This window comes from Homarus americanus, unplaced genomic scaffold, assembly GCF_018991925.1.
Source record: "Homarus americanus isolate GMGI-L3 unplaced genomic scaffold, GMGI_Hamer_2.0 scaffold31037, whole genome shotgun sequence".
In the NCBI taxonomy this organism is placed as follows: Eukaryota; Metazoa; Arthropoda; class Malacostraca; order Decapoda; family Nephropidae; genus Homarus; species Homarus americanus.
The window spans coordinates 25070628-25096321 of record NW_024722227.1 but is presented as its reverse complement, the minus strand read 5'-3'; the positions used below and the strand labels follow the sequence as shown (position 1 = coordinate 25096321).

At 36.4% G+C, this 25694-nt stretch overlaps 1 protein-coding gene across 1 annotated transcript; it reads left to right on the top strand.

The window, feature by feature from the left end:
* The first annotated feature begins 312 nt into the window (after positions 1 to 312).
* LOC121862428 (extracellular tyrosine-protein kinase PKDCC-like) lies at positions 313 to 22693 on the top strand. The gene is made up of 8 exons (XM_042360723.1): positions 313 to 549; positions 6675 to 6774; positions 7082 to 7247; positions 7858 to 7995; positions 9789 to 10002; positions 12327 to 12578; positions 18415 to 18585; positions 21385 to 22693. Exons 1-8 carry the CDS (start codon positions 405 to 407, stop codon positions 21471 to 21473), a joined length of 1275 nt encoding a protein of 424 aa, XP_042216657.1. The 5' UTR covers positions 313 to 404; the 3' UTR covers positions 21474 to 22693.
* The last annotated feature ends 3001 nt before the right edge of the window (positions 22694 to 25694 follow it).

The window sequence follows — 25694 nt, the reverse complement described above, 5'->3', positions numbered from 1 at the left end:
TTCCTACATGTATGTTTACTGATGAATCTGAAATAGGATAAGAATATTTATTTATATCTATAGATAAATATTAATAAATGACCTCGTTATGGTGTTTACCTCCTTCAAGTTTACCAAGTTTTTATATTCGCGATACAAATAAAATACCATTAAATACATAAAATTCTGTTGTCACGTCTCATAATATACATAAATCGTCATATTAATTATTTAAACATAGATATGGCAAATATTAATAATATTTTATAGTTATGAAGTTATTAATTGAAAATACTTTTATTACTTGCCAAATTAAGATACCACCAAACTGTAGATGACAGGGAAGGAACTAGGGGAGGATGAGTGTGTGTGTGTAGTGTGTCAGGTGTGTGTAGTGTGTCAGGTGTGTCAGGTGTGTATTAATAATGGCTAGAGTGTCCCGTCTAGGTGTGTACATGACAATATACTTATGCCTGTGTCTGGTAGTAAACGTGGCCCTGGTGGTGATGTTCTTCAATGGTCATCCCTGGACGAGCCTCACACTGGCACCTCGGCCATGGCACACTAATGGTCAGTAACTTAATTTAGTATTATGGTCTTTTAGGTCATCCAGGGTATTTATGTAAGGTGGGAGTAGTTAGGTTGTATCCGAGAAGCAGTGCTGTTTATAGGTGAGTGACCGAAATGATAATTATACCGTTATTTTACTACACGATTCATCACTACTTGGTCAAATTTTATTTTTGGTCATCCCTGTATCTTGATATCCAAACCCTAACCTAACCAACCTAACCTAGCCAACCTAACCTAACCAACCTAACCCTAGCCAACCTAACCCTAGCCAACCTAACCCTAACCAACCTAACCTAGCCAACCTAACCTAGCCACAGAACCCAGTAACTACAGTATGTCTAACCTAATTGGGGACTTCGCTCCCCCGGACTCCGACCGATTTTACTAGTTAAATTCAAAGATTCCCAGGACGACCGAAACTAAAATAATACGCTGACTAAGTGGCCGTAATGATGTCCTTTGGGGAGGAGGGGGAAATTTTTCTAACACTTCAGTAGAGTATTTGTTTAATTGCCAAAATGAGCTTTCGTCATATACTGTATTAACCCGGTAGATGTTCCCGGTAATTGTTTATGACTTCACAGCCGCCGATTTTTTAAGGAAAACAAAATTTAGAATGCTGCAATTTCACTGTGTTTTATAGTGGATAATGTTGTAGTTATGGCAAATGTGTTAAAAAGTGTTTATTTAAAAGTTCAAGTTAACGTAACCTAACCTCACCTAACGTAGTGTAACATAACGTAACCTAACCTAACCAAGCATAGCTTATCTTAACAGAGTACAGGTTAAGCGGTGTATGATTGGCTGAGTACTGCCGCATAACTACCGAGAAAGACAAAATGTAGTGTGCTCCTATTCATCTAAATATTTACCAAACATAACAGTTTCCATAAAAATGATTACTATATCAGAACACACTAATGAAAATATAGTAAGAAAATAAACACTAAAACAATTCAACTCGTCAGCTGTGAAGTCCTCATATTAGCCGGCATCCCATAATGACTATGTACGGAACTCTGTGGTTAATAGTGACGAGATACCCGCAGACGTTTATGAGTCGCTCAGTCCTGGCAGCTGCTCTCACGTTCACAAAAAACGTCAAATGACACCATATAATAGTAAGTTCCTTCTGTTTAATATGCCGGGGAGCTGAGTCCCACGGCTAGAAAGTTAGGTAAGGTTAGATAGGTTTCTTTGGTTAGTTTGGTGAGGTCTTCTAACAATGCTTCTGCAGCTTGTTTTTCTTATCAACTGTGGTCAGGTTGGGTTTAATATAGAAATAACCACTTTAACATATGAGATACCCTACGCTGATTATTCATAGAAAATTATTTTAAAAATGCCGCAATTTCACTGACTTTTTAGTGGACACTTATAGAAAATCGGAATGACAATGCATATAACTTAATAGAACCTGACCTGACATACATAGCCATAACCTAACCTACCTAACCATACCTAACCTACCTAACCTTTCTTAACCTTTCTAGTAGATAGTAGGCAGCTACCAAACAGGGAGGTACTACCACCTGGGAAGATATTGGAAGCATAATGTGTTGTCTAATGGTAGACCCTGCTGCTATATGGCGTCACGAAAATTATGACCAAGTCCCAGGTTGATGATCTGACTTTCTGCCTCATTTGCACAATTGCAGGTCACAATTGTTTCTCTTACTATTGACAAGACAACATACATATATTGTTTCTCACTTTTGATTTTTTTTTCCATTTTGTATTTCTTTATGGTTTATTATTATTATTATTATTGTTATTATTATTATTATTATTATTATTATTATTATTATTATTATTATTATTATTATTGTTATTATTATTATTATTATTATTATTATTATTATTATTATTATTATTATTATTGTTATTATTATTATTATTATTATTATTATTATTTTATTTTATTATTATTATTATTTTATTATTATTATTTTATTATTATTATTATTATTATTATTATTATTATTACTATTATTATTACTATTATTATTATTTTATTTTATTTTATTATTATTATTATTTTATTATTATTATTTTATTATTATTATTATTATTATTGTTATTATTATTATTATTATTATTATTATTATTATTTTATTTTTATTATTATTTTATTATTATTATTTTATTATTATTATTATTATTACTATTATTATTATTTTATTTTATTTTTATTATTATTATTATTTTATTATTATTATTATTATTATTATTATTATTTTATTATTATTATTATTATTATTATTATTATTATTATTATTATTATTATTTTATTATTATTATTATTATTATTATTATTATTATTATTATTATTATTATTATTATTATTATTATTATTATTTTATTATTATTATTATTTTATTATTATTATTATTATTATTTTATTTTTATTATTATTATTTTATTATTATTATTTTATTATTATTATTATTATTATTATTATTATTACTATTATTATTATTTTATTTTATTTATTATTATTATTATTTTATTATTATTATTATTATTATTATTATTATTATTATTATTATTATTATTATTATTATTTTATTATTATTATTTTATTATTATTATTATTATTATTATTATTATTATTATTATTATTATTATTTTATTATTATTATTATTATTATTATTATTATTATTATTATTATTATTATTATTATTATTATTTTATTATTATTATTTTATTATTATTATTTTATTATTATTATTATTATTATTATATATATATACAGTATATATATATATATTTTTTTCACCACCTAGGCTAATGTGGGTCAGTGACCTGTGCCTGGTGGGCTAATCCCCAAAAAAACAACCTACCTCACCTTTCTTAACCTACCTCACCTTTCTTAACCTACCTCACCTTTCTTAACCTACCTCACCTTTCTTAACCTACCTCACCTTGCTTAACCTACCTCACCTTTCTTAACCTACCTCACCTTTCTTAACCTACCTCACCTTTCTTAACCTACCTCACCTTTCTTAACCTACCTAACCTTTCTTAACCTACGTAACCTTACAAAACCTAACCTAACCTTTCTTAACTGGTCGTCAGTGTACTGTCCTTCCTCCATAACCTCACGTAAGGACGGAGGAAAATCTCTAGCCGCCACACGGTCAGCACTCGCTTCTTCACCACCAATGTTGATGTTGGTGATATTGTTCCTCTTCTTAAACCTATGCAGCCAACCAGAGGAAGCATTGAAGGGTTTGGGCTCTGCTATTCCCATCTTATGTGACACTGCTGCGTATAGTTCACGTGCGTACTCTTGAACGGATCGCGTGTCCACCGCCATGTTGCGTCGTGCCTGACGAATCAAGTAAATCACCAGCAAATTTTCCACCTTTAGCAGCACCTTGTTCTGGCAATACTTGATCATTGAAGCACCTGCAGACTTTGTGATTCTCATGTGCTCTTTGATCTTGGCTGCATCCTTCTTAATAGTACAAATCGTAGATTCATTGACGCCATGCTGGCGCGCGAGATCAGCTTGAAGGTGTTCCTTTCTCCAAATCTTGAATTATCTGGTATTTCACTTCGTAGCTTAGGGAACGTCGTATCTTCTTTGGCTTAGGGCGGCTGGGTCCAGGTAAGGAAAGGTTTCTCTCTGGTGGCGGTGGTTTGGCGGAAGCCATTTCACAGAACAATGGATGCACGTATACACGGTGTGGCCTGGAGGGATGAAACTGCCGCGGTTAGGTCAAGCGTCGTCTTTCCTCCCTCCCTCCCGCGGGTGGACACGTCATGTTACTTTAAACCAATCACAGCTAGCAGCGGAGGGAGGTAGGGATGCATGGCCAATCACAGTCCGATACGTCATATGGTGTCAATGATAATGCAACAGAGACATGCACTGCGCAACCTTACCGCTCGGCTTGCCCAGGCGGGAGCAGGCAGGAGGAAGGAAGAGGCGGGAGGGTCGAATCTAAAAATAGCGTCGAGCCAGACACTCTGCGCGTGTATGGGTAGATGCACCGCGGAAAGTGAAAGTTCGGTTCTGGCGAGGCACCGCGTAAATGAGAAATCGCGTAAAGCGGGGTAATACTGTACTCAGTATCATCCAAAGAACGTCTCCTGAAATTTTGGTGAAATCAAATAAAGTCCTTCTGGTGCTGACCGTTTCCTCCACCATTACCTTTACAGGGGCTATTTACCTTATTTATGGCATGGCTATCCACGAGAGGCGGCCATGCCGAGGGAAGGTGGCCAGTAGGCTGTGTAGGATCCTTCCATTGTTCTGATAATTATGTCAAGGGTTATTTTGAAGCCCAGTACTGTTCTTGATTCCACAACTGGACTGGTAGACCATACCAGAGGTCTACTACCCTCTGTGTGAAGACGTATTTCCTTATATTCGTTCTGCATGGTAACTTGGTGAGCTTGTAGTTATGTCCCCTTGTGTGACATTACAAACAAATGTTCCGGGTTCATGTTTTTCTTCCCTTTCGGGATTTTGAACGTTTCAATGAGATCTGCCCTATTGTGCCTTGTCTGAAGGGTTGTTAGTTCTAAGGCCCCCAGTCAACTTGGTTAATTGAGATGACATAGTTCCTGAATCATCTTGGTCGCTCTGTGTTGCACCTTTTCTAGGGATGTTAGAACTTTCTGGAGGTAGAGTTTACATGCCTGTACAGTATACAGTAATCCAGATATTTTCCTAACCGTATTCAAAGATACACTTTATAATTCCCAAATCACAATTTAATTTCCTCACTGAATGATCTATCACATTGCCAAGATCTTTCTCCTTGTCGACAGTATCCAGGAAAGTGTTATTAACAGAATAGTTGTGCTTAGGGTTGTTGTATCCTATGTGTAGGGTCTTGTTGTAATGTTAAAGACCATTTGCCAGTCTCAAGACCATTTGTTTGAACACCTCATTCAGGTCTTCCTGCATTGTTGTGACATCGTCCTGACTTGCTACCAGCTCAAATATCTTCATGTCATCCACAAACTTGACTATGTGGCACAATATATTTTCATCTATGTCTTGTATCTAGATCATGAGCAAGGTGGGTCCAAGGAGAGAGAGAGAGCCTTGTGGTACTCCACTTAGAGCCTTTCTCCATTCAGAATGTATTCCATTTATTATTACTCTTGTTGCCCGTCTTCAAGTCAGTTGTTAATCCACATCATAATCTTGCTTGTGATGCCATGTGCCTAGATCTTAGAGGCTAGTCTTTTTCATGTGGGACTTTGTCAAATGTCTTGGAGAAATCAATGTACAACACATCCACTGGTGGAGCCTTGGTCCACGTTGTCTGTTTCTGTTTCACGGAGTGTGAATAAGTTTGTCAGACAGGATTTTTTCTGTGAAACTGTTGTGCTGCATTAATAAGACTGTGTTCGGTCAGGTGTTGGATGATGGCGTCCCTCAGATTTTCTCGAAGAATTTGTATATACTGATTGGCCTGTAGTTTTCTGCTGCGCTTTTCCTAATTCTCTTGTATAGCTGCTGTCTTGGGGTAACATTGGCTAATTTCCAGTCCTTAGGCACTTTACCTTGATTATTATAGGAACATTTAATATATTTTTACTGTACTGTAATGTTTTGTTAGATTGTATTGTACAGTAGTGCACTGCACTGTTACTTCATTATTTTTGGGGGTACAGTGTTTTTCATGATGCTAATGATGATGAAAGAAATGGACCTGTGAGAAAAGGATATTTTATAGAAAATTATTTCCAATAATGTGCCATTAATTTTTCTGATGTGTTATTACTCCTTCCTTTAAATTCTTCATTGACAGTTATTGTGAGTTGACAGGCAACACAATTCATTGTTGTGAGTGTAAGTATAGTAGGTGCAGTACTATTTTTTGGCTTAGAAGCAGGATATCTCCCAAAATGTACAGTACAGTACTGTATTACAAGTTCCCAGCAGCAAGGCTCTACAAACAGTTTTCACTTTTTTCTATGGGGAGCTTAAGTACCCGTAAAAGTATAAGATAATCTAGTTGATCTGTACATGATTTTTTTCTTATCAGGTGATGGGATTGTATATCAAGGGTGTAGTGGCTCGTGTTAATGATTTCAACCATCTCAAGACAAATACTGTATATAGGGTATTTACATATATTCTTTTATTGTATTCTAGAATGGGATCCCTCTAGTGGACGGATCCTGAAGTGCAGTGACCTTCCTACCATTACCAACCTAAGCATTATAGGGTCTGGATGGACAAAGGCTGTGTATCTGTGAGTCATAAAAAACTCAATTTCACTTTTCTTAACTAATCTTAGTTAATTTGTTTCTTGTATTTAAGTCTGAAATATCTGATTAAACTCTGCACACTTATACAGTACAGTATATTAATCTGTGAGGTGAAAGTCTGGATTAAAGAAATTACTGTACTGTACTGTATACTGTATGTTAATAAAATCAAAACATATTGGTTTTGTGATTCTGATAAAATGTTTTAGTAGTGCTGTGTACTGTACTATACTGTACAGAAATACTGAGCTTTCTCTTAACGTGTTTCTGTAGTATTGTATTTCTCTGCAGAGGTCAGTATGGCAGTGCCTGGTTGGCAGTTAAAACTGTGCACACCACAGGCCACGACATGACTGAGTGCCAAGAGGCAGTGAGCGTCTGCTATGAGAGGTGTGCTGCCAAGATCTTGAGGGAAATGCATCTGTTACAGATGCTGTCTCACGGGAATGTCATCAAAGTAATACATCATTGATCACTTTAATGCATATCAAGATTTTCTTTTTTATCTCAAAATTTGGTAGAGGACAGTATTTTGAAGTCATTCTCAGGTACTCTCCTTTGATGAGAAACGAAGGATTAGAGTCTGACCTCCTGTTTTATTGCCAAGGGTAGGAATCTGTCTGTGCCTTTCAGGGATAGCATAAATATTTAGGTAGTTTACACTATCCAGGTGTATTAGGCTTGATAATTCTGGTTATTGTCAAGTCTACCATTGGCTCATGGATTCTTAAGTCTGGAATCAGTTGAGTGGGAAGTGTTACTCGCAGTTGTTGGCATCTTGTCTACATGGTTAGTGTGACCTACCATTAGAATATACATGTAATGCTCCCTTTGCAAGTTCAACTCTTTTGTAGACACTTACTGTAATACTACATACTGTAATAGCTTTATTCTTGAGACTGATAGAAGATAAGCACTCAACATGTTGATTATAAGACCTTACAGTACTACACAGGTTAGATAAAAACTAAACATGTGATTGTTAAGAACTTGAGAGTCATATTCTGTAAATTCTGTAAGAGAAATGATCACAAGGTAAAATAATTAAAAACTGAAATCATTATCAGGTGTTTGGAGACTGTTTACCTGGTGTGGAGTATTCCCCGGGCCCTCCAGTAGCTGGTGTTGTGGCTGTGATCACAGAATTGGGACATCCCATTGATGTCATTCAGGTTCTTCAGATGAACTTTGAGGAAAGACTGAAGGTAAGTCATGCTATGGACAAATCACTAGTACTCATTAGTAACCCTGAGAGTTCTTTTTTCAGAAGGTTCATTTTGAGATTTCATAGGTTCTAAGTGTGATATAATTGAAGTGAACTTTTTATGTACATTACTTTCTAAATATTAATATGCCTGGAAATGAGAAGACTTAGCTACTGGTAAGTTGCAATTGCACTTAAAGTAGTAATAAATTTAGGCTTCATAAGACACGGTGTGTTCAATAATCCAAAATCTGAAAGCTTCTAAAATATTAATACCCCTCACATTTAAAATTCCTGTCAAAATGGTGTTTGAGTTTTCAAATTTCACTTTTCAGATTTTTGTGAACTGCCGTTACCCTTTTAAATTTGAAGAGGTTAGCTCTGTTTTTCTGTGGTACATACTGCATTTGCTTTATTCTACCCTTATACTGTAATGGCATCCGAGATATAGTGGTGTGAGTTGTAGTTAAGTGAAATTCTTTGTAAAATATATACAGTAAAATACATCAGTGTGTCATTGTGTTTATAATATGATCCTATAAGCTCTTAGAGTTTTATGCAGAGTGATTCATATTAGGGCATTTGCAAAGTGTAGACTCCTGCACAAAGCTAGATTAGCCAACCTTGATGAGCATTTTGTGACTAAGACTACAAGCAAGTTCATTAGCAATTTTAGCCTTTATGGGTAACCTGAAGTTTAGGCCCCCCAATTGGTTACCTAAAGTTTGCTTCCAGCTTAACCAGCTTGAAGTTTAACCACCCTAAAACTATCTAGGGGGATAATGTTCAGGTGATCCGTAAAGGCTAATGTTACGAATGTTGTGGTTTCGTTCATGGTCTTAAGTATAGTACTAGTGACGTGTGGTGTAATGATTAGCATGCTCGCCTCGCAAGCGAGTGGACCCGGGTTTGATCCCCGGGCAGGGTGAAACTGTGGGCAAGTTTCTTTATGCCATTTGCCTCTGTCTACCCAGCAGTAAATGGGCACCTGGATGTTAATCGATTTGCGAATCGTGCTCCGGTAATAGTTAGCCAGTGCAGTTGGCCAGTTGTCCGGTCATGCAACTTGTTAACTCAGGGTGTGGTTGTTGTGTTGGCAACAGCTTCTACACCTTAAACAAATTCACGCCTAGGTGGCCCTTGGGCCAGCCATCCTCATTACATGAAGGGCAACCATTAGTCACCCCCATGATGTTCATTAGCTGTCAGGAACTATCATCGGCTAACCTTGTAAACAAATTTTCATTTGCTCTTCTCAGTGGGTTGACTTTTTGTTCCTATCAAGCCATGGAATTGGTTTTATTACATTTATGATTATTAGTAACTAGTTCTGCCATTGGCCAATAATATACCTCAAATTTAAGGATACTGTAATGTGTAATATGTACTCAGTGTGGTAGGTGTCTGCCAGATGCACCAAGCTGAATTCAGAGTCAGGAAATGTGAGTGGTACAAGGTTGTATGGTGTATAACTGGCCTGAGAACATAGATATTGACCCAAATTGGAATTCAGTTTCATTTAACAGCAGCATGGTGTTATCCACTACTAGTTAAAGTAAAGAGTTAAGAAATAGTAGTGACCTCAGTATTATGAATACAGTACAATACTCTACTGTATAACATTGTGGGCAATTTTAATATCAAAGATATATCAAAATAACAAAGGATTTAACTTTTAAATTATGTTATATAGCCAGGTGTATATTAAAGTTTATTATTTGTTTTCTAAAGAGCTATTAAGTTGAAGATAAAACTTTTATATATTGAGACAGATTTACTTTTATTAATTTTCAGTTGGCTTCTGATGTTGGAAGGATCCTCAATCACCTGGCAACATCACCTCTTGGAACAGTTCTCATGAAGGACTTCCGAAGGGAGCAGTTTGTCATCTCAAATGGATCACTCAAACTGTCTGATATAGATGATGTAGTAATTGGAGATCCCTCATGTGCCAGTGACCATGAGTGTGTCATAAAGGATGGGGTCAAAGAGGATGTTCTTGTAAATTGTAAGTACAATATTGTGCATAATAGTGAGAAGCCACAGATGCTCTTACATTGTGGAATATATGGATGATAAGTCTATTAATATGTTGTAGGTTATTGTGTATTGTGTTGTCTGATGTTGGTTGCTTTGAAAACTCATTTCTGCTTTGGGATGAAATTTTAATTTGACTCATAGAGACTGCTAACTCTCCAGTTAGATGTCATTTGTTATACTGTATCTGTATTTACACACAGACACCTGCAGTACGTACATTGTTGAAACTACGGCAACCTCTATTGCAGGCATCAAAGTAGTTAATTCAGTGTTGGTATCTTCAAGAAGGGCGATCATCACTCTACGAACAACTATAGACCGGTGAGCCTGACCAGCATAATATGTAAAGTACTTGAGAGTATTATCAGAGATGCCACGATGGAACATCTACTACGAAACAACCTTGTAAAGGATTGCCAACACGGTTTTATGCCGGGGCACTCCTGCTTAACACAATTGCTCAAGGTATTGGATATTTGGACCCATATTCTGGAACGGGGTGGTAATATCGACAATATATATCTAGATTTTGCCAAGGCTTTCGACAGTGTACCCCACGAAAGGCTGAAAATCAAACTGGAAGGGTATGGAATTTGGGGAAATGTCTTAGCGTGGATAGAAGACTTTCTACATGACTGCAAGCAGTGTGTAGTGATTAATGGTACAAAATCATCATCCGTACCTGTCACAAGCGGGGTACCACAGGGCAGTGTATTGGGTCCTCTGTTGTTTGCTTGTTTAAAAAATGACATGCCTGACGTTGTACACTCCTCCATACAAATGTTTGCCGATGACGCCAAGTTGTTTCAGGAAATCAAGAACCATGCGGACTGTGAAGAGCTGCAGAAGGATTTCTGTGAGCTCCAGGATGGTCGAAGAAATGGCTGCTAAGATTCAATGTCACGAAGTGTAAGAGGATGCACCTGGTGCGTACCAACGGTAAGGAGGCGTATCATATGTCCCAATGGGATGAAGAAACTACACTATTTGAGACTGAATGTGAGAAAGACCAAGGTGTGTATGTTGACAATGAGCTGAAGTTCTTGGGCCATTGTGAGAAGAAGGTAAATCAGGCAAATAAATTATTGGGTCTTATAAGAAGGTCGTTCAGATATCTAGACGGTCCGTCCCTCGTAACGATCTTCAGGAGTGAAGTGCTTCCCCATCTGGAGTACTGTCATCCCGTCTGGTCCCCGAGATATGCTAGGGACTGTTAGTTGGTTAAAAATGTCCAAAGGAGGGCCACCAGACTGGTGCCGTCTCTTCGGCACCTCAATTACGCTGAAAGATTGGAGTGCCTGAACTTGCCTAGCTTATACTACAGACGGGCAAGGGGTGACCTAATTGAATGTGTTTAAGCTTCTCAAGGGGCACTCCTCAGTCGAGTGTCCTTAATTGGACCTGGTGGACGCTCACCCCACAAGGGGTCACAGCTCAAGATTGAAGAAGCCGCAAGTCCAGAAAACTGTGAGAGCAAACTTTTTCGGAATTGAGAATTGTGAACTCTTGGAACATTCTTCCAGAGAGTGTTGTGACGGCGCCGAGTGTGAGCTCTTTCAAGAACAGATTTGACCAATACTGGAGCGGGTTCAGGTACATTCAGGAGCCGGTGCATGCCCAGTATTTGCCAACAGTGTGTGATAGAGACGTGACCGATCGCCCAAGCGGCTAACGAGCCGATCGTTGGTGAAGAGGATGAAACAAATCATATCATGTTGGGAACTACAGGCCAAGGGAATTTGGAAATCGGATCAATCTTACCCAGAAAATTCTGGCTTTGGGAAAAATTTTCAGAGGGTCACATTTTCTGGAAAATTCCCCAAAAATTTCCTGGTACCCAGAAAATTCCGGGGATGAGGAATTTTTATGCTGGGTTTGATAGATGAAAAAATGCATCATTCCGAGGATGGGGGATTTCTTTCCGGGTTTGAGAGATGATGTAATGCGTTATTTCTTGATCTGAGAAATTTTCCTGTTACCCGGAAAATTCTGGGGATGAGGGATTTTTTCCGGCTTTGAGAGAGTCGTCTCGTTACCCATTAATCTCTCATACCCAGAAGTGCTCTGCACCAATTGTTCCGGCTAATGGAGGCATCACTGTACTGTATACGCAGAGACAGTGGCAAATGAATTGGCAATATGGATCTTAAAGATCATTAGCCCTTGTATGGCCATCATCATCTTTCTAATATTTTGTATCTCCCATCTTAGTCTCTTTCATTTGAATCTAGAAATGACATATTTCTAATATAAGGAATTAATTAAATCATCTTGTGCTTTACTGCTCTTTAGTGACGTGTGAGAATGGGTCATGCAAGGGATTCAACAGTCGACTTAATGCCATCCACGCCAGCCAACACTTCATGCGTATTCTGATCCCATATGGAAGTCCATCAGCCTTAGAAAACACTTGTCTACATATTGTGAATAAACAGTCACGTGGGATGTTAGATTCTGAGGCTGTACATCAAGAGATCCAGACTATAGTGAAGAATTATTCATCTGGTGAATATTTGTCTAATGCTGAGAAGAGTGTGATACATAGTAAGTGGTTGTTGTTTTTAAGATGTTTAAGCACAACTTTTAACAGACCATATCTTTATTTGTATTTTTTTTCTTGTTTACAGAATAGGACAATGTACTGTATACAGGGTCTCGGCTATTCGTGTATAATGGATTTTCCCCACAGCTTCTGGTTTCAAATGCACTATAAATTAGCTTAATATTTACCAGTGAACTTGATGTGTTAATTTGGTGTCACAGAAGTGTAATAACTGACCTAAGTATTACCCCATAGTTTACCATTATAATGTATCAGCAGCGAACAAATACTCAATTTCAGTGTCATTTAGAATTTTTAATCTATACAGTATTTCCTTTTTGCCATAAGAAGTGAGATAATTAAGCCCTAACAAAAACTGTATACCTGATTCAGCTGTTTACAATATGTGCATATAGCTGAGGGGTGAAGTAGGTTGTTCCTATAGTGGATTTCAGTGAGTGATCTGTAGTCTTTGACCTGATTAGCTCCACTGGCCCTTTAGGCAACCACTTAATTTATTTGGAGCAAGTGAATAGGAAGGTTGCACTGTATTTATTGCTTGAAACAATTTATTATCCATTAACCTGCAGCTGGTCATTAACGTTCAAGTACGTGATCGCCGATGTTACCATCTCTGGTCATTTGCATACTAGAACGTTTTCTAAATATACTTTCCCTGTGTCTTTGAAATTGAGTCTACAGTAGCTACCATAATATGTTGGCTGGTGGTGTCTGGCATCTTCCCGCCACTTGGCATTGAGGAACCCGGGAAGACCCTCCCATCTCTTCCCATAGTCAAGGCCACTTTTTTTTTTTTACACAGGATTAGCCTATCCGAGCACAGGTCACTAACTCACATTGGGGCCTGGGGACAAAAATAATAATAATAATAATAATAATAATAATAATAATAATAATAATAATAATACAGTTATGCGATTCGCGGTTTAAACTGCTGGCGATTCTACATTTACCGCAGTACCAAAGCCAGAACAGAATTTCATTTCTGTGGTGCATCTACTCATACTCTGTGGTGAGTATAATTTTTATTTAGCTCATAAAATTCATACAAATTACCCGGCCAGAATATAATTTACATTGCTGAAATTCTTGTATGATGATCATTTGAATATAAACATCATGGATTTTGCATTAGACATACAAATTTTAGATCTAATGTAATAATTTGGTTTACACAAAGCAAATATTTTATCTTTTGTGCAAAATATATGAAGTTTACATTCAAAATATTCCCTGACCTGCAAGGAATCCAGAAATGTCAATTATATTATCCTAACTTTAGTCTGAGGTATTATTTATTACCAAACGTTAAAATCTAGTGTTTTCACCCAAACATTTCTCACAGAGGTAGGAGCTAGTGAGCTGGGAAGAGGGGGGGAGGGGATTTGAGTCCATTATTTGAATGGACATTAACCTGGCGACTGTATTTCTCTTAAATAATAATTGTGTGAGCATACCATCATAAAATTTAGATGTTATTTTTAATACAACATAGGTATTGTGTCGGAAAAAGTGGAGTTTGGGGGTTGGGCCAGTATCGATTGGAATTAATCCCATATGTTCTGTTGTTCACTTTACGCGGTTTTCACTTTCCGCGGTACCCTGTGGGTTCAATTGACCGCGTAAATAGGGGTACTACTGTGTGTATATACCGTATATCACGGCCTATAAGGCGGCGGGGTGCATAAGACGCCCCCCCCAAATTTCCATTTAAAAAGTAGCTTTTGAGCTCTATTTGCTGTATAAGACCAGTACCCCAAATGTGACACTTACCCACTGACTCAGTAGTCCTTTACCAACCATCCTTGATTTTTTAAAATAAGGCCAATTCACTTCAAGTAATGTCATCAAATTATACCCGCTGGTGTAGTGTAAACACTAGTGACGTCACTGAAGCGTCTGCTATTTACCGATAACTGGAACTAATGTCGGTATCGAGTAAAATTTTTCCATTTACTTGAAATGGATTTACCGATTTATTTGTTTACTTATTTATTTATTTATAATATACTGTAACATATTAAACACACTGCAAGTATTTTCTTTCATTTATACGCTTGCTTCACACGAGACGATCGGTGGTGGGAGTGTTCCCTCGTCTCGGTGGTGTGGCTGTGTTCCGACTATTTATACAACATGTAGTTCAACAGCAACCACCGTATTCTAATTGTGGTGTTTCATTAGGATTTGAGTGAAAAAGGTTACCAGTATGTACTTACTACATACATTTATTACACAAATATATATATATATATATATATATATATATATATATATATATATATATATATATATATATATATATATATATATATATATATATATATATATATATATATATACTGAATATACTATGTACAACAAATGAATGTTCAATGAATTATTTATGGTGCATTAGGGTACTGGCCACTTCAGACGGGCTATAAATAGCCTTGTTATCTCCCCTCCATCTCACCCTGAGCCAGACGGAAGCTCTTGGTAAATAACATTTGTTTGCTTATTTTCCATTTACTTGAAATAGATTTACCGAATTATTTGTTTATTTATTTATTTATAATATACTGTAATATATTAAACACACTGTAATTATTTTCTTAAATTTATAAACTGTTTTGCGACAAAGGAATGTTCTCCAGTAGTGTTTCATTAGGATTTGAGTGAAAAAATATTACGTACTTACTACATACATTTATTACACAAATATATATATATATATATATATATATATATATATATATATATATATATATATATATATATATATATATATATATATATATATATATATATATATATATATAGGTTGACAACCCTTTATCCAAAATTCCTTAAAGCTCTGAAAACCAAAAGTTTTTTTTTGTGGGGCATTTTGTTTGTTTTTTTAACAGGGATTAGCCCACCCGGGCGTAGATCACTGACCCACATCAGGGCCTGGGGGACGAAAATGTAATAGTAATAATAATTATAATAATAATAATTATAATAATAATAATTATTCATAGTAAATAAATTTTTTTATAAAAATACACCAAAATAAAAAAATATGAGAACATTAATACAGGTTGTACCTCTCTAGTCCGGCATTCTGTGGTCCGGAAACTCCCATGGTCCGGAACGATTTTAGTTTGTCCAATAGGTAGATAGGCAGCTTTTTTTTTTTCTTTTTACTTATCTGAATTATTATTATTATTATTACAGGAGTATTAAATTTTTGCCCCTCAGGCCCTAATGTGGGTCAGAGACCTATTCCCGGGTGGGCTAATCCCCTTACAAAAAAAACCCGCGGGTAATTAAGGTTTGTTTACATCCGGCAGTTCGGCTGCTCTCTCTCTCTGCTTGTCTATACAGAGTACAACATTTAACCCTTCAATATATATGAGCAGTAAATAAGTGTTGCTTTCATATTCTTATGTAGAGTAATGACGATATGTTTTCACATGTGCACACTTACATACACGCAGTCTCACTTTTTTTTTACCATTAATGGTTAGCTACTTGTATTGTTCCATTTATTAACATTAAATAACATTACAGGTACTTCAAACAACCATATTAATTTTTTTACATTAATTTTACTACAGCTACAATCAGGGTCTTATTTTCTTCAGTTTTATATGTAGAACCAATCAGTCACTGGTTTTGTAAGCTTTAACAAAAACAATGCCGGCAGCCGTCTCGTCTCCTCGTGTGTTTTAATATTCCACGTGTTATTAATAAATTGTATTGTTAATTTTGCACACACGAACATTAATTCAATAAAAACAAATTCAGAAACATTAATTAAAATATATATGAACAGTAAATAAGTGTTGCTTTCATATTCTTATGTAAAGTAATGACGATATGTTTTCACGTGTGCATAAGTCTCTCTTATTTTTTGCATTTGTAATTGGCTACTTTCATTGGTCCATTTAACATTGAATATGGTATATTGTTTTCACTGCATTGGGGATATGGGTTTGGCGGGCAGGTCAGGTGCTTTGGGTTTGTGATAAGCGAAGAAACTGAAACATAAAGGTGGTTTTAATCGTTCTAAATTGCATTCGATAAGGACTTAGTATGACAAGCAACCGGCCAGGGAGCTTTCACTTCGTGGGCAGTAGGTCACTTTTACCTTCACTAGGGGAACCGCTTGCTTGTTAGATATTTTTAATGATTGGGAGAAGGTATGGTGACTCATACGCAACAGCAAGAGAGTAGTTGTAAGAGGAGAGCTCCGTGGCCCTAAAAGCATCAGTAATAAAGTAATGAGTACAGTATGTAGTTCTCAAACTACAACTGCTTAAGTTGTGGTTGAATATAAGACTAAGAAAGAAGATATTAAGGAAAAATAACAATGAACATAAACATTTGAGAACAGGTTAAGCTATCAGTTGTGATAATAAAAGAAGGTAAACTTTTGAACATCTGTAAAAAAAATTACAGTACAGTAAGTCCTCGCTTAACGTCGTCCCGCTTAACTTTGTTTCGGTACTACGTCGCTAAACTTTAGAGACCAAATTTTCGTTTAACGTCCCGATGATCCGATACTACGTCATTTTGCGTCGTCACGGACTACTCTTTACTGCGCATTACCCGCTCTCGTCTGGCCGCGCTACACTCTCTCGGCTTGGTGCAGAGTCTCAGTGACTCGCCACCCTCCTCCTCCACTCCCCCCCTCCTCCTCCCCTCCTCCCATCCTCCTCCTCCGCTTCACTACCCATCACACACTCACTCTACCACCTCCGCCCATCGGTGTACCAATACAAACTTAGTAGTTGTATATGTATGCATTATTTTCTATAGAAATGGCAATGATTTTCTGTATATGTAATGTATTTCATGGGGCAAAGGGAGGCTCAGGAACGTAACTCCCGTATTTTATCTATTTCTTATGGGGGAAATTGATCCGCTTAACGTTGTTTCTTATAACGTCGCGTTTTTAGGAACGTAACCCCGAAGTTAAGCGAGGTCAGTACAGGCATCACTCGTTTAACGATGGCAATGCATTCCTGAATAAAGTAACGTTAAATGAAATTATTGATAGATGAGAGATAACAAGTAATAATAACCGCGGAGATGGCATGTTACCATTGTTACAGTATTAAAACTATAAAAGTTGTGGAATAATCATTATGATACTCTAATGTGGCTTAGAAATAAAGAAAATATAATATAAAACTATAAAATAAGACAAATATATGTGTGAAAAGTGTAGGTACATATGTTTGTGGAGGCAGTGGGCTGTAACTGCATCACCAGTTGGTCAATCCCAGTTGCTCCTGCCCCTCATGTGACATCATGGCATACACATAGCACAGCGCGGCAGCAGCCATATGTCTCTGAGTCAGCTGGGTGACTGCTTGGCTGAAAATGTGTTGCACCGCCCAGTGGATGGTTTGAGTGTGGAAGGAACTATTTTTTATACATAAAAATGTGTGATATTGTATTTTATGATATGCTATCTATCAATTTAATTGTTGATCCTAGCTATTTTGTGCTCAGTTTTGATGTAATATGAATTTGTTTGAATTACACTCGCCTTGCTAACTCAACCATTTAACTCTGAACCACATTGTTTGTATAGAAGTTTGGTGTTAATAAATCAATCGTTCAACTTCGAAACCATTTATAACAAACTTGTTTATTATTATTAATAGGGAGTACAGTACTGTGCTGTGCTCATTGTTTACTGTCCTGTCGTTTGAACTTGTTGTTTGCCCTCCATGCTTTGGTATTATCCCTTGTTCGGCGAGAATTACACTAAATGTTAGGTTTATCATGAACGCAAGGGATAACCTATATTAGAATAATATTTTGGGTTTTCTTTTTTTTTAGATTGTATTGTGTTCCATGGTTCCACTGTTGTTGGAGGAGACTTCTCTTGTTCTAAGACACTCAGCAGAGGATGTTCACAGTCAGTGTCATCACCAGCAGAGGGTGCATGGTTGTGTTCACAGTTTCCAGAGTGTGTGGCATTTATATTAACTGATCAGTGGACATGGACAGGTATGTTTATTTATATTGGCGTATGTGTTTTGTTAGTGATCCTTCCTGCATTATTCTACCATCAATCCTTTTGTTACTAAACACTACATGTTCTATTTGATTTGGTGATGATCCATTGATCACCATTAATATAAATTTTAGTCCTCAAGCTGCCAGAGTCTAATCCAATTGGCTGTTATAAAGGATTTACACTTGTGTCAGTAATAGACAGAGTTGTAAGAAGTATTGGACTTTGTTACTTAAGTAAAAGTGTTGTTACATTGGCAAAATGTGACTCAAGTAGAAGCAAAAGTATCCAAAGTTCAATGTACTCAAGTAGAAGTAAAAAAGTATCTCATTCATAAAGTACTCAAGTACTGAAAGTAAAAAGTAACAACAAAATTATTGTCTCAAATATTAAAATAAATCCCCAGTAAATTATATAAAAACCTAGTTAACTAAAAATATAAATAAAAGACACAGCAATTATCAAAATTATGGCTGTCCAATCGGGATCTTTTACTCCTAAATATAAACCCAGCATGACCTACCGAAAGAGAATACTTTCAGCTGCTCTTCTCCCCACAGTCCATCGCAGGGATAGTGAATGGGCTGAAAATATATCCATCCAACACTATGATCACTTTCTTCCTTATCCACACAAGTATCGTCGACGTGGACTTATGGTCCACAGACATAATGTTGTCTCTGCTTGCATTAGGTTAGGATACAGACCTATCCGACATGTATTATCTGAGGTGGAGGATGACCCACACTTCTCTTCCTGTAAACTCTGTAACTGTCCCAATGCTAACACCCTTCAACACTATTGCCTTGACTGTCCCACTGTCAGGGACTTCCTACCACAGGGAGAGTCACTAACCACTATATGTCATAACCTACTTAGCCATAAAAATTTAGATTTAATTCTTGTATGCTACCCACACTTTGGTGGGTGCTAACTCCCACAATATTGTCTCCATATCACAAGTCACAGCGTGTCCTACGAGACACGAGTACCAATGTGTTAGTGTCTGACCGCATGGTCTTGTGACTGGGCTTGTTGCCCCCTGAGGTGTAATAAATTTATTAATAATAAATAATAAGCCCAACATGACTAAACAAATGCTCACAGCAGCAGATGCAGGCAGTGGGGTGTTAAGCTTGAGAGATAAGTCACATAATGTTGAGAAAGACTTCAGTAGCTCCATTTAATCCCCTGGGCATGCCAAGTAGCTATCAAGTTCCTTCAGTTCCTTCAGTTTCTGCATCTGACTAAGACTCACTGTGAACTGTCCCTCTAATTGGGGGTCTGGCTGTGGTGACATCACTTTTCGATTCTAATTAATGAGTGGCTGAATTTTTCTCACCACGTAACATTTGGTGGGTGCTGGCGAGGGGGGTTGGTACTTAATTATTTAAACAGAATTTTAAACACTCAGTCTCACACATAGTATAGATACAGACTTTATATCTAAGATGGAATTATTTAAAGCATTTTAGAATCACAGCATCTTTGAAATACATTTAAGGTACAGGTATGTGCAAAGAGCAACTGACAGGAAGACCAAGGTGGGGAGAACAGAGGGGATTTGATGGGGAGGGGGGATAAGAGGGTTGGCTAGGTGAGGTGGGTGGTCAAGGTGCTAATGGACACAAGAAGATCAAAGGAAAAGTCCGCTGTCATGGTAACTGCCACCTGACCTGACCTCACGTGACCTCTAGGTATGTGACCATGTGGTGTCTCCCCACACCCACACTGTACCCTTCACAGCTCCACCCACACCAACCACCCACACAACTCTTTTACTACGGTTAATAATGAATGAATTAATTAAAAAATATACAAACTTTGTTTGTTCAGGACATGTAATGGGTAACAATTTTTGTTTTTTTCAATTGTATTGGAGTAAAGGTACTGTATTAGAAAACCATACTGAAGTAAAAATACTAAAATATTTGAGTACTTTTTAAAAAGTAGATACCCAAAAATGTTGCTTGAATACAGTTCTCAAGTAAATTTATTTAGTTATTTTATCCATTTTTTATAAACTCTTCTTTCATTTGTGGTGGAGGTGGTGTTTGAATTATTGGAACCCATGTTATTGACTTGACCTGATGTTACGTAAGGTCACTCATTGTGTGGTCTTATATGTTACTGGTAACAGTTTCCTAAATACTCCCTGCTAAATAGGGGGTGCATCTTATATGGTGTTTTTTATATCATTATTTATAATTTTTATACATTTAGTACATTCACCTTTAGGCTGAAGTAGGTTTTATTGTATCATGTGCCTGAGGTGTCTCTGTAGGTGTGAGCGTATTAACGGAATTAATCTTGATTTAGCGAACTAGTTCACTAAATTGAGTGAAAAATAACGGAAAAAATTCCTTTTGCTTAATCGAGTTTGTTATATCGGATTCCGTTAAATCGAGAGTACTGTACTGTATACTGTACAGGTATATGTAATGTTCGCGACTTTTAGTGTAATGGTCAGCATTCTCGCCTCGCAAGCGAGCGGACCCGCGTTCAATCCCGGGCAGGGTGAAACTATGGGCAAGTTTCTTTATACCATTTGCCTCTGTCTACCCAGCAGTAATTGGGAACCTGGATGTTAATCGATTTGCGGATCATATTCCAGGGTAATGGTTAGCCGGTGCAGTTGGCGAGTTGTCCAGTCTTCTCGGACTATTCCTTGACACTGGGTCAAGCAGCTCGTTAACAAATTCATGCCTAGGTGGCCCTTGAGCCGGCCATCCTCTTTACACGAGGGGCAACCCTTATTATTATATGTAATGTTGTATTCTTTCTTTTACCAGGCCGCCAGATTGCTGTATTTAAAACGGGAGCAAGAGTAGTGAAAGAAAATGAGCGGCACACATTATACATTCGTCGTGGACAAGGCTGAACATCCACATCAAGAAATAGAAAAATTACCACATTCACTAAAATGTGAATTTTAAATACAGTACTTTTTAAGTTCAGTGTAGACTTCAAATGTTCCATAGCCTTACATTATATGGTTCATGATTATCTGACTGGTTGGAATTAATTTGTGAAAATATTTTGATTTAATCAGTATTCATATAAACATGTGGATGCTTAGTATGATTCTATAGTTAAAAATGTGTAGGTTTGTGTGATAGCAAACTAACATGTTGAGCTCGTTCGCAAATGCAGTGAACCTTACTATTGTCCCTTAGATCATCTGTAATGTGACTGCTCAGGATGTACTGGCAAGTTTGTATCACATTACCAATGTACTGTATGTATACCATATTGATATTAGGCCAGTTATTAAGACATATCTTTTGTAATGGTTACACATTGACTAATTTCATTAACAACATTGCTGAGAGACTAGCTGCAGGAGGAATGTTTTCAAAACTAAATTCAGTGCAATACAGCAATGGCTTAATCATGTTATATTTCTCATGTCGTGCCAGCAAAAGTCGGTGGCATAAATGCTTCCTTTATCCATTCATTTGTATATTCTCTTATGGTCTGCACTCAGGAACGACAATGTGCTTTATACTTATGATTAAATTCATTGTGGATGTTCTAGCCACAAACATATGGGCCTAGACATATATTATATTGGGTAAGAGCAGCAAAACCCAATTGTAGTTTCTGCTTTTATTAAAAAGTATTGTTTATATAATTCCTGAGTGTAGATCAACCGCAACTTCCACTATTTATGAGCGTGAAGGGAGAGGACGGCGGCTATGTAAATAGACCGTTTAATCACGTCCGTTCGATGTAAGATTATGAGTGTGACTGCCCGTGGGTGCCGGCTTATTCCGAGCTGACCCATGTGCTGACATATAGTCAACTGGGCCGCACCCTAAGGAGGCTACCATTCACGTGATATGAGCATGACAACTCATAGCAAGTGGAAAGTTACAGGGGGTGAATTAGTATATAAATCAAATGTAATGAACCCATTTATATAATACTTGTGTTGATGAGACAGGGGCCAGTACATGGAGCTAGATCAAGCTCAGTATCTGCAGTTACCTGTATTATTAGGTATGGGCCCATATTAGCTTGAAAGATATGATACATCTCACCTGCATTTATGACATATCTCTGATTAAACAAATGTAGGTCATCATAACCTCTACTGTACTATGTGTCTCATTAACCTTTACTTTATGTTCATCAGTGATTTAAGAGTTTGACATGCAGGTGTCTCCATTATTTACATGAAATTCAAGGAATGATTTCATCAACAAGCTCTCAATTCTCCCTATGAGACAGATTTTGTTTGTATCCAGGTGAATATTCTATTTATTATTATATCATCTTGGATATATCAGATATCACATCATACTAAGTTGAATGTTACCCAACAGATCACAGACTTCTGTGTCATTCCAGTTTGCTAACCCAGTACAGGTATCATCTCCTCAACACATTGTTTCTTGTATTATTGTTATATGTTGTGCTGTCATGTATACTGATAATAGTTATGTAGGGGATATTGTATTTCACATGGAAAATGTTTCACATGAACCATGATATAAAATATGAAATTAGATATACCTGTGCTTTACAGTATTGATTTATTACTTATTTAAATTCAACTTAGTCAACACAGCTTCACAAGTTTTGGGTTAATATGCTAATTAACCAGCTCATCCATGCCCCCTCTTCAGAGAGTCCTTTCTTCCATCAACAAACGGAACAGCCTGTTAATTTTTTTTTTACTTTGCAAATTCCAGAAGCTATTCAGATTCTCAAAATTTTTGTGTACATCAAGACAACAGCTGGGTGTACTATATATATATATATATACTGTGTATATATATATATATATATATATATATATATATATATATATATATATATATATATATATATATATATATATATATATATATATATATATATATATATATATATTTATATATTTATATATATATTTTATATATTTATATATTTATATGTATATATATATTTTATATATTTATATATATATATATATATATATTTTATATATTAATATTTATATATATATATTTTATATATTTATATATATATATATATATTTATATATTTATATATTTACATTTATATATATTACGTATATGTTACATATATATATATATATATATATATATATATATATATATATATATATATATATATATATATATATATATATATATATATATATATATATATATATATATATATAGTATATACATATATGTATATATATATATATATATATATATATATATATATATATATATATATATATATATATATATATATATATATATATTTATATATTATATATTTATATATATTTATATATGATATATTATATATTTATATATATATTATATATATATATTTATATATGTGTATATATATATATTTATATGTATTATATATATATATATATATATATATATATATATATATATATATATATATATATATATATATATATATATATATATATATATATATATATATATATATATATATATATATTTTATATATATTATATATATATATATATTTATATATATATTATATAGTTATATATTATATATATATATATCACGGTATATATATATATATATATATATTATATATATTAATATATTATATATTATATATATATATATATATATATATATATATATTATATATTATATATATGTATATTATATACAGTCAACCCTCACTTTAAGCGGTCCCACATTCCGCGTTTCCACGTTTACGCGGTGCCCTGCTGGAACCCAGGATGCTCACATTCCGCGGTGCGTGAACCCCTTTACGCGGAGAGTGTCCGGCTCGACGCTATTTTTAGATTCGCCCCACCCGCCTGCTCCCGCCTCCTCCCTCCTCCGCCCCCGCCTGGCCAAGCCGCACGGTAAGGTTGCGCAGTGCATGTCTCTGTTGCGTTATCACTGACGTCATATGACGTATCGGACTGTGATTGGCCATGCATCCCTACCTCCCTCCACTGCTAGCTGTAATTGGTTTAAAGTAATATGACGTGTCCACCCGGGGGAGGGAGGGAGGGAGGGAGGGAGGGAGGAAAGACGATGCTTGACCTAGCCGCGGCAGTTTCATCCCTCCAGGCCACACCGTGTAATCGTGCATCCATTGTTCTATAAAATGGCTTCCGCAGGACCACCACCCCCAGAGAGAAACCTTTCCTTGCCTGGACCCAGCCGCCCTAAGCCCAAGAAGACACGACGTTCCTTAAGCTACGAGGTGAAGTACAAGATCATCCAAGAGTTAGAGAAAGGAACAAGACAGGTTGATTTGGCGCGCCAGCATGGTGTGAACGAATCTACGATCCGGACGATAAAGAAGGATGCAGTCAAGATAAAGGAGCACATGAAGATCACAAAGTCTACAGGTGCTTCTATGATCAAGTATTTTCACAACCAGGTGCTTCTCAAGACAGAAAAATTACTTGTGAGCTACTTGGTGCGTCAGGCGCGACGGAACATGGCGGTCGACACGCGCTCTGTTAAAGAGTACGCATGTGAACTGTATGCTGCAGTGTCACGAAAGATGGGAATTACAGAGCCCAAACCCTTTAATGTTTCCTCTGGGTGGTTACAGAGGTTTAAGATGCGGAACAAGATCACCAATATAAACATTGGTGGTGAAGAAGCCAGTGCTGCGGCTAGGGAATTTCTTCCGTTTTTACGTGAGATTATGGAGGAAGGACAGTACACCGACGACCAGGTGTTTATCATGGACGAATCTGGTCTTTTTTGGAAAAAGCTACCTTCCAAGACCTTCGTTGTGAAGAATGCCAGCAAGATTCGGGGCCGGAAGATGCAGAAGGAGCGCATCACCGTCCTGTTTACCACCAATGCCTCCGGTACCTGTAAGCTCAAGTTATCGGTGATCCACACAGCCCGCAAGCCGCACGCCTACAAGAGCATGGACATGACCAAGCTAAATGTCCACTGGCTGACCGCACGTAAGGCGTGGATGTTCTCTACACTGTCCCTCTCCTGGTTTGATGACTGTTTCGTTCCCGATGTAAAGAAATTCTGTGAGCAACAGAATGTGCCATTCAAGATTTTGTTGCTGCTGGACAACGTACCAGGACACTCGCCCCTACTGTTAGATCGTCACCCCAACGTAA